Source organism: Trichechus manatus, unplaced genomic scaffold (assembly GCF_000243295.1).
Source record: "Trichechus manatus latirostris isolate Lorelei unplaced genomic scaffold, TriManLat1.0 scaffold00007, whole genome shotgun sequence".
NCBI lineage: Eukaryota > Metazoa > Chordata > Mammalia > Sirenia > Trichechidae > Trichechus > Trichechus manatus.
The window spans coordinates 21,108,282-21,118,909 of NW_004443943.1; the positions used below are offsets into that span (position 1 = coordinate 21,108,282).

A 10,628-nucleotide genomic window follows, 5' to 3' on the forward strand; every position below is an offset into this window, starting at 1 on the left:
GTATCTTTTGCAGAAGTTTGAGCCTAACGTTAGTATGTGTCACCAGGGCCTAATGTCATTTGAGGGATTTGCAAGGTAATTTTTGAAATATCTTTTCTCATCATTTAAGGGTATCATTTTTCCCATACAGTCTTAAGAAAATTTATTTCACCTAGGTTCCTGATGGATAAAGATAATTTTGCCTCAAAAAATGATGAGTCGCAGGAGAACATTAAAGAATTGCAGCTACCCCTCTCCTACTACTACATTGAATCTTCACACAATACCTACCTCACAGGCCATCAGCTCAAAGGAGAATCCTCAGTAGAACTCTACAGCCAGGTAATGAGAATTCCACTTGGAATATTGTTTTCATTAACCCTTATTATTTTCACAACCTCTGTGGCCACAAAAAACTGGACCCCAGATTCCTTTGAAGAGCTTGCAGAGTAAACTACTACGTTTGAAATGTGAGGAACAATAATGTGTGGGAAAACTGCCTATGCGTACAGTTTTTGTTTTTGTTTTCCCTCTATCTATACTTAACCTTTATTCTAGGCACACACACACATACACAAGTATTTGTTTGAGAGTCATAGCCTTTAGATCCTAGTCTGACCTACCTCTACTAAAATTAGATTTTCCCATGGGAAAATTATCTAATCGTTTCATAAATGCTAAATAAATCAATATATCGTAGTGGGAAAGCATAGTAGAAAATGCAGTTTTCTATGGAGTTATTCCCAAAGATATTGTTTGTTTTGCTTTGCAGTTTGTTAGACAATCGGTCCATCCCTATGGTAACCAACTTAGAAAAAAATCTGCCTAGAGTGAAGGCACTGTCTCTACACATGGGAGATTCATGGGAATGTTCTTTAAAACTCAGTAGGCTCTCTAGACTAGAGACACTACGTCTTTTTGACCTACACATCCAACTTTTAGTGATCTGCATTTAATTGCCTTTCTGTGTCTATTGCCTACAACCTCCTCATCTATGCTGCCTGTGTTCGTAACTCCTACAAGAAAAGTTAAGTGAGAACGAGCTAGACTAGGCCGAGGAGATGTGTGTGAGAGTGTATGTGTGTGTGTGTCTGTCTGCATTTGAGAATTATAATTATATTGCTTATGCAAACCCTGCAGCGATGATTTGTTTTCCAGATTAGTCCAGATATTCCTGAAAGCATAGGGCAAATTTCTATCCCAATGCTGATCTAGCATGGAATATATATTTTAGACCCTATATTCTAAGGTAATTTCATTTTTTAAAGAAGATGCGTCCTTAGAGTAGTGGTTTCAAAATAGGAGTCTGTCACCAGGCCTTAGTGGCTAAGATTGAGATGAACAAGCAACAGACTAGGAGGGGTCATGTACTCTGCCCTACTTCTGCCCAAGTACTACTCTTTTATGTGCTTTACATATTGGCCTTCCATTTGCACAGAGAATTCCAAGGTTAAAAGAGTTTAATATCCATTTTTCTACGGGAAAGAAATGAAATGTATATACATAAACATATATACACATATATTTGTATATATATCATACATACATATGTGTGCACATATATGTATATTTACATATGTGTGTGTTTCTCCCAGAAAAACAAGCCAGGACCAATGTCCTAGATTTAATTCTCACTTCACTTTCCTATTTGACTTCCAGTTTTTTTTAATCCTTAACATTATACCCCAAGTAGAGATTGTCGCAGCTAAAAAAGTCACAAGACACTACAAATAGGCTCTCAGACGTGTTTAAACCTAGCATGAAGATCCCTTTTACTTCATTTCTTACCACTCTCCCTTGACTCCCCTAATTATCCCCTACTACTTCTCTGGGTAGAAGGAGCCCTGGTGGCTCAATGGTTAAGAGCTCGGCTGCTAACTGAAAGGTTGATGGTTCAAACCTACCAGCAGCTCCACGGGAGAAAAGACCTGGCGATCTGCTCCCATAAAGATTACAGCCTAGGAGACCCTATGGGGCACTTTTACTCTGTCCTGTAGGGTTGTTATGACTCAGAATCAACAGCGCACAGCAGCAATTCCCGTATGGAACAAATAGCAGGTGAGAATGAGCCCTGTATTTGTCATCTAGAGATTCCAACTCTGACTTTCCTTCTCTAGCCATGTATGGAAGTCTTAGGGTCATGCAGACTTTGGTAAAGACCTTTAGTCCATCACACTGAGAAGCCATCCAGTGTGTCAGCAGTTGGTGAACATTCTTCCCAGGCAGGCAGCCTAACCACAAAGATGAAGCAGCCTCATGTTCTGGCTGCCATATCCCACAGCAACTTTCAGCCAAGGCAGTACCACTAGATACTCTAGCTGCTGAAAGAAGCTGATAACCTTGGGATTCTAGGCTACAGAATCTAGCAATTATCTCAAACAAAATAAGAGGCATTCCACTAGCTGAGTTTTGTTGCAGCAACTCTAGTGGCTGCTAGCCTCTAGTACTGTATTTCTGTCACGTGGAAATAGTCATGATACAGCTGCCTCTTGATTTGGGTTACTCTTCCATTATGTGTCAGTCTTTTAAAGTAGTATACAGTTAGAGTCACATGGAGGAAGAGGTTGCTCCAAGCAAACGTTGTAGAGCTGCAGCTCAAGCACTTGTGTCAGGAACTCTTCTTCCAGCTCTAGACCCAGGATAGCAAATAGGTATCATCTCATCTGATTTATTGATAGTTCCGTGGAACACTTCACTGAAGAGGTTATGAGATAACAGACCAAAGCTTAGGGAGCAAGTGTGCTGTGATTGATTATTGATATCTGCCATAGATATGGAGAGGGGAATTTATGGATTGTTTGCCATCTCTGCTGTAGATGCTGTTCTTGGATTAGACACAAGGCAGATCCTTGATGACTTCTTGCTTCTACTCTTCTTATATGCTACATGTCCATAGCAGAGGTTTTAGCTGATAGCACAATTTTGATCTAAATGGAGGAGATTTTATCCTGATTGGCTTAATATAAATGTTTGGTCAGTTGATTAAGGAATCAGTGCCCTCATATCCTCTGGGCTGTGGCATCAGCACCTTTGCCTCCACTGACGTCTGCCCATATAGAGCACTGCTGCCCTTGTCTGGCTCTCTAGTTTCAGGATGTGCCATGTATGGGCCCTGGAGGGACCAAAGTTGCTGGGAAAATGGTCATATGTTTTTGCTATCAAATGTTACCTTCCAACAATATTCAGTTCTGGTAAATACTCTTTCCACCTTAATCTGTTCTCTCCCTTTCCTACCTCAGATTAATTCTGGCCTTTGGCCAAAGTGCAGTATTTATTTTAAATCTCACGTTCTTTTACTTTAGTTCTGAATGTGAACACTGACTGATATGCAGGAGAATGTGCTAGGTTTAGTCTGAGGCTGTATCTCTGGGTGCTCATCTGGGTGGACTCATAAATTGATCACACAGGTTCTCCTGCAAGGCTGTAGGAGCGTGGAGTTGGACTGCTGGGATGGAGATGATGGGATGCCAATCATTTATCATGGACATACACTGACAACCAAGATCCCCTTCAAGGTAATGCTTCATAGCTTTTTTTAAATCAAATCACAAAGAGGCATTGTCTTCATTCATCATCTAAATTAGTGTCTCTACCAAATTATACCTTAGGTCAAGGATTCTTATTCTGGAACCTTCCTGAAATTGTTAGCAGTATTGTATGGGATGTGTACATGTTCATTTTTCTGGGAGTTGTTCTAGAACTTTCTTTAGAGTCTCATTTGACCAAAGTTTAGCACCCATTACCTTAAATTAGTCATCTAATAATAATATTGTTGCATTTTTCACATCATAAGATGATATATAAAAGTCAGGGGCTCTTGTGATAAGAATTAAAGGCCAAGTGTCCCGACAAAGGCCAACATCGTATGTTAAGATATGACTAAATATTTAACGTTATAGACTAATAGAGAATTGGTTCAACTGGTCTCCCAGGATATTGGTCTCATTGAATTATTGTTTCAAGTTTTGGAAGCTTATTAGTTCAGTTGTGCAGTTGCTGTCCTCATTCAGAAGGTCTTGGGCTGTGTAACATCATTTTTTCTCTGAAGCATGGCTGGGCTTGGAAGGAATATTATTATTTCCATCTTACATGGTAGCTAAAGTACGTATTCTCTTCAACTCATTTTCCTATTCAGCTCTGTTAAAACTCTTGCACTCTTAATTATATGGGGTGGGGGGAGTTGCTAACTATGTTTATATACACGCATAAATATATGTGACATGTCTTATTGTCCCAAATAGATTATAAAGTCCTTGAATGTAGGACAGTATCTTATGCCTTATTATATTTGATGCTGTATTTAAAACAATGTCTTTTACCTAGAACACACTCAACATATATGTTGATTTGTTAAATTCACCACTATTTTGGAGCCCTGGTGGCCCAGTGGTTAAGAGCTCGGCTGCTAACCAAAAGGTGGGCAGTTTGAATCCATCAGCCACTCCTTGGAAACCCTATGCGGTAGCTCTACTCTGTCCTATAGGGTTGCTATAAGTTGGAATTGACTCGACAGCAGTGGGTTTGGTTTTTTTGTTTTAATAGCTGTTTGATTTTAATAGCTATGAGCAAACTCAGCATGAACAATTCACGTAATGTCTTTATAAAAATGGCCTTATCCTTTTGCTTGATTTGTAATGTAGCTTGGTGCTCTTATACATTTAAAAAATAAAAGCCACCTTTAGCCAGAGTCTGCTGCATATAACCATTTAGATGCGTTCTGCAGCTCTAAGTACCTTGCCTTTTGACCACCCTGGATGGATGTCTGGGCTCTAATGAGCTGTTTTGGCCCTCATAGGAAGTGGTTGAAGCCATCAATCGCAGCGCCTTCATCAACTCTGACCTGCCAATCATCATATCGATTGAGAACCACTGTTCATTGCCTCAGCAACGAAAAATGGCAGAAATTTTCAAGGTGAGCTCTTGGCTAGGAGGCAGGCTGGTATCTTGGCCTTTGTCCTGTGACTGTCATTGAGTTTTACATGGGGCCACTGGGACACATGACAGCTGGACCTTGGCCATGAAGCACGTAAGGTTCTGAGTCTTGCAGACTTGAGGACTGGGCTGCCCTGGGAGCTTGGACTCTTTCTTAAGTGGTCCCTCTTCTCAGCTGGAGTGATATAAGCATGTGATCCTCAGACCCTTTCCAGAAAGCCTTAGAAGTAGGATAGACCAACTCTTCAAGAATAGTCTAACAACTCCCTCACACAAGTTGGGGATATGGAGAGCTGAAATGTTTCAGGGAAAATAAGTTAAATCCTTTTGTGGCCCACACTACAGATGTCCAGATACAGGGCTCTAGATTGGCAAGGAGCTTGGGGTGGCCAGAACAGTTGCTATGTTAACAGTCAGCTCTTTCTTATACAAGAGAACTATAATGCAGAGATTTAGGCTCAGATATTCCATTATACTTCTCCTTCCTCGAGCAGTAGAGGCATGTGCAGGAACATGGACCTCAGTAGGAAGGAGTGAGGGGTACTGAGAGAGGAAAATGTCCCCAGATACTAACGCCAGCAAAACTAATTAGTTTTTCATGCTGCCTTTCCTTTGTTATCATTTAGAATAATGGTCTATAAACTTCTCTGATTGTATATGCTATCGGTAAAGTATTTCAGCATGTATTCCTATTGTGCATTTGTTGACTTATTTATAAATAATACACATGACCTGCTAATTAGTATATTTTATGCATTACTTAAAATGTGCAAAAAATAGAAAGTAAAAGAGAATGACATAGAAAAGATGAATAAAGAATATTTTTAAAATACTGTAATTATTAATTTAAAAGACTTTTTGCTCCCATTAAAAATAATAAAAGTATACTTATTGTTTATTTTTATCTAAACTTTTAGTGGGAGTAATGTGATTGAATATGTTGCATTATTTTTTAAATTGTTGGTTTAAGCTTTGTGATCAGTGACTTGGAAGGCTGTTGTGATCGTTAAGGTTGTGTGTCATCTTGGCTGGGCCATGATTCTCAGTGGTTTGGCTGCTATGGTGTAGTGTGGCAGTCATATGATAATGTGATCGCCTCCATGATGGGATCTGCTGTGAGTGTCCAAATCAGTTGAAAGGGAGTTTCCTTGGGGGTGTGGCCTACATCAAACATAAGTGGACTTTCTGGCAAAGTTCGTGGGCCTTTGCTTGCTCTGGATCCTACAGCTGGCTCCTATTGTCTGACCGCTGGTTCTTGGGACTTGAGCTAGAAGCTTACCTGCCATCTTCCCTGCCCATCTTGGGATTCTTCTATCTTTGCAGCCTGTGAACAAGAGCCCTGCTGTCTGACCTGCCGATCTTGGTTCTCCAGCCCCTGTGGCTACATGAATCAGGAGAATCCTCTAGCCTGACTCACGAACTGGGGACGTTCCCTTCTCTACAACTGCATGAGCTATTTCCTTGATATAAGTCTCTCTACATATATATTTATATGCTTTAGTGGTTTTGCTTCTCTAGAGAACCCAGCCTAAGACAGCTGGTTTTAAGTTTAGCTTATTATTTCAGTATTTGATTTTAGTAGCTACAGTAGCTGAAAAAGATACCTTATAAAGACACATGGATCCAGATGGAAAAAGGGTGCCATGAGCTGTACTTGCCAAACCATGATTCTCATTTCTCAGTTCCATCCATTGAAGACGCAAAGGTTTTTGATAAAATTTGGCTAGAAAATATGTGTTTCCTGATGTCAATCAGTTTGTCTTAGAAACTTATTGAAAGGGTGTTGCCGCTTATATTTTTAACAAACAAGTTCAAACTCCATGACAGCCCTTCGTTTGGAAGATTTTTAACTATTAGAAAATCTGCTTCCAAGTTTCCTGAGTGTGCACACATGAGAGATTCCAACAACAAAATCACATAACAATAGAAATATATCCAGACATCTGTTTTTAAAATACTTTTTTCTCAAGACAAATTTTGCCTAAACAGCAATTGCTTTCTCATCCACTGTTAAAACATCACCTTTACCATATACCATAACTGATTAAATGTGATTTTATTACTTTTTTTTATATTATGTAGTAACAACAAACTATTGTCACCCACTTGTCAACACAGAAAAAGTCAGACATTTTAGAACTTATTTTTAAGAAAAATGTATAACTTAGAAATACCCCTTTAACGACTTTGTTATGGTATGAAGTGTGAACTTCTATGTGACATAAAAGATTATCATGGTCATTCTTCATCTCATTATAAAATATTCTAAAGAAAAAAATTTTTTTATCAGATTAATCATAGTAGTGACACCCCATGTCACCCTAACTGCAATGATCACAATAAGCTGATAGCAAACAAAAGTGTGAGGGACTCACTGTCAGTTCCTCTGAATCATGAGGCTCCTCCTTATCTCTAAGGGAATGTCCTGAACAGCACACGGCATATGTATCTAACGTACATACTGAGTGAGGGTGCCATTTTGAATCTGTGTATTAAACAGCTTCAATTTTTGTTCTTTTTAAATTAAAAAATAACTAGAAATAGAAATTGCCATAATTTCTTCCCTCACACCAATGGATCATCCTGCGTCCACCACCGTGCTGCCCCACAGGGGGCTACACATTTCTCTTTGGAGGCTAATGCTCAGAAAATCTTTGAGAGAATGATACTGTAGTTCTGTTGTACCAACCGGGAGTAAATTCTTCCTATTTTCTTTCATCTCTGTTCCCATTCCCCACTTCCTCCAAAGTTTCTATTCTTTTGACTTCTCACCCACATCGAGAACAGACCATGTACTACAAACCACAGCCTTTAACTGTGAGTCTCTGTTTTCTTCTTTAGTATATCAGATCCCAGAGCGTTTTCCTAAATATAGAGTGAGAACTGGCCACAGCTGGGAGAGTAGCCCAGCCCTCTCCTCCTGTCCTTCTAACCAGCCCCTTCCTTCCACGCAGAATCTATGGAAGGAAAAAAACAGCTTCTTTCCTAGTTCCTCTTTCTAGGATGTTGAAAACAATTCAACTGGGCCAAAATATTTATTTGAATAATTCAAGTATAGGTAAGAGTCATTGACTGTGTGTCTTTCCTTTATTCTTTTTAGACTGTGTTTGGAGAAAAGCTGGTGGCTAAATTCTTATTTGAGAGTGATTTCTCAGATGAGCCCATGCTTCCCTCAGCTGACCAACTAAGGAGGAAAGTCCTCCTCAAAAACAAGAAGCTGAAAGCCCACCAGACGCCAGTGGATATTTTGAAGCAAAAGGTACTCTTCTCTTTTCAAAGAGGTTATGAATATGCTGTGTGCCCCCCAAAAAGAAATTGATTTCATACTAACTTTTCAGATGAACTGCTGGGTAACCAGTTTCTGAAGATTGAGTTTCCTTGAATAATATATTTGATTTTTGACTTTCCATTTCAGAGACCAATAAATACTTTCATTCCACTCCTCTAAAATTTTACTTTGTGAAATAGAGTTTCCCATGGAGAACGTACCTCTGTTATTTAATTTGTTCTGAGTGGAGTAATGTGTAGCTCTTGTCTCTGGAACTGGACTTTGGGGCTGTCAAGTCCCACAGTGGCTGCTATAGTACCCTTTATGAAGAGCCCCAAGGAGCCTGCTGGCACAGTGGTTAAGCGCCTGGCTGCTAACCGAAAGGTTGGTAGTTTGAACCCACCCAGCAGCTCCATGGGAGAAAGACCCGACATTCTGCTCCTGTAAATATCACAGCCTAGAAAACCCTATGAGGCAGTTCTTCTCTGTCACATGGGGTTGCTATGAGTCGAAAATCAACTCGACGTCACACAACAACAGCAGGAAAGCCCCTTTAGGGAGAGTATTTGGACACGGGCTTGTGCCCCCTGAGGTCTGGAGTGGAACCCCAGTAGCAGCAGCCCTATGATCCCAGCATTGAAGTGGGCAGTGTGCCACTGCAGCATGTGGACCCCAAGGCACTCCCACACCCACCTCGCCCACGGATTTCTGCACCACAGGCACCACAAACTCACCAGTGTAGGAGGGTCCTTGGCCCGAGTGTCCGTGGAAGATTTCAGATCTACAACCACTAAGTCCATATGCCAGAATGAATCTAATTACCCCACAAAATGACAGCTTCTAAAACTATTTGTCCTGTAGGAGGGCACTGTTAGCCCTACAAAGTCACTTTTGGAAATTGCAGCAACCAAGAGTGAAGATCCCTCGGCACCATGCAAGGGTAGAACAACACAGCTCAAAGAGCAGGACAAGCTCAGAGCTAAAACTAGGTCATAACCTGTTGCTGTCGAGTCAATTCCGAGTCATAGCGACCCTACAGGACAGAGTAGAACTGCCCCATAGGGTTTCCAAAGAGCAGCTAGTGGATTTGAACTGCTAACCTTTTGGTTAGCAGCCGAGCTCTTAACCACTGCGCCACCAGGGCTCCAAAACTAGGTCATAGCCTATAGCTTTTCATTTTTTGTGCGATCACCTCCAAGACTCCAATCCTGCTTTAGTGGTTTCCAGAGAGTGGAGATTTCAGCAGAAACATTCTATGTGCCCAACAAATTTGAAACCTTGGTCCTAAGTCATTTATTAAAAATGTCAAGTTACATGTCCACTTTGACTCAGGTGAGTAGTCAATTTGGAACAGTCGTCAAGTCTTGTAAAAGCTGTAACTTGTAGAAATCACAGGCAGGGCCTGAGTTTAATGATATGCAGCATGATACTGGAGAAAGAATATTACCGTATTTTTAGGCAAAGAACACACACCTTCTATGTTTGTTTGCCAACCGCTCCCTGCCCCCGAATGGTATTTTTGTATGTACCCTATGCTAATTTTTTAAAGTAACGCGTAAAAAGAATGGCAGAGCAGTGCTTATGAAAATACCTCATGGGGAGGGGAAGGAGCGGTTGGCAAACAAACACGGAAGGTGCATGTTATTTGTGTAAAAATACAGTAGATAGTGAGCTAAGATACCCGGTTCTAGCCACCGGCTCTTTCACAAACCAGCCTGTGACCATGGGCCAGTGAATCTTGCTGGGGCTCCATTTCTTCATCTGTAAAATGAGAATATTAAGATAACTACCATATTGTTACGCAAATAACGTGGGCCTTCTATGTTTTCCAACCATGCCCTGCCCGAGAGGTATTTTTGTAAGTGCTCCTATGCCAAGTTTTTTTTTTTTACACGTTGCTGTAAAAAAAATTAGGATAGCACACTTATGAAAATACCTCATGTGGAGTGGGGTGGGGGGCACAGTTAGCAAACAAACATAGAAGGCCCACGTTATTTGAGTAAAAATAGGTTATTCTGTAAGGACCATTCTGACACTAAACTCTCACAAAATCTCCCCCAAGTTGAATTGTGGTGTGGTATCCCTATCACAGTTAGAGATCACTCTGTAAACATTTTGTTATCCCACTTCTCAGTCTCCATTTCTAGTGTTTCTTGCCATTCTAGAACATTACTGTTTCTCTGAGAGGCCCCTTGGAACATCTCATCATCTGCTATTCTAATAAGTACCAGGGATTTTTCAGACTGTCCCATTCACCCACCGAGGGATTCTGGGTGGCCCACAGTAGAGGCTGATTTAGGTACTTGTTTGGAGTCCCTGAGGGGGACCAAACAGTTAATGCACTCAGCTGCTAACCAAAAGTTTGGAGGTTCTAGCCCACCAAGGCCTGGCAGTCTACTTTTAAAAAAATCAGCCATTGAAAACTGTATGCAGCACAGTTCTACTCTGA

General features: G+C 40.7%; 1 protein-coding gene across 1 annotated transcript in view; it reads left to right on the top strand.

Annotated features, from left to right (window-relative positions):
• The window catches only part of PLCE1 (phospholipase C epsilon 1), a 282,148-nt gene that overhangs the window by 227,003 nt on the left and 44,517 nt on the right, over nt 1–10,628 (top strand). The window contains exons 14-18 of the mRNA XM_012557636.2: nt 14–75; nt 156–321; nt 3,387–3,494; nt 4,775–4,891; nt 8,012–8,170. Coding sequence (XP_012413090.1) covers nt 14–75; nt 156–321; nt 3,387–3,494; nt 4,775–4,891; nt 8,012–8,170 — 612 coding nt within the window. The remainder of the gene's footprint in view (nt 1–13; nt 76–155; nt 322–3,386; nt 3,495–4,774; nt 4,892–8,011; nt 8,171–10,628) is intronic.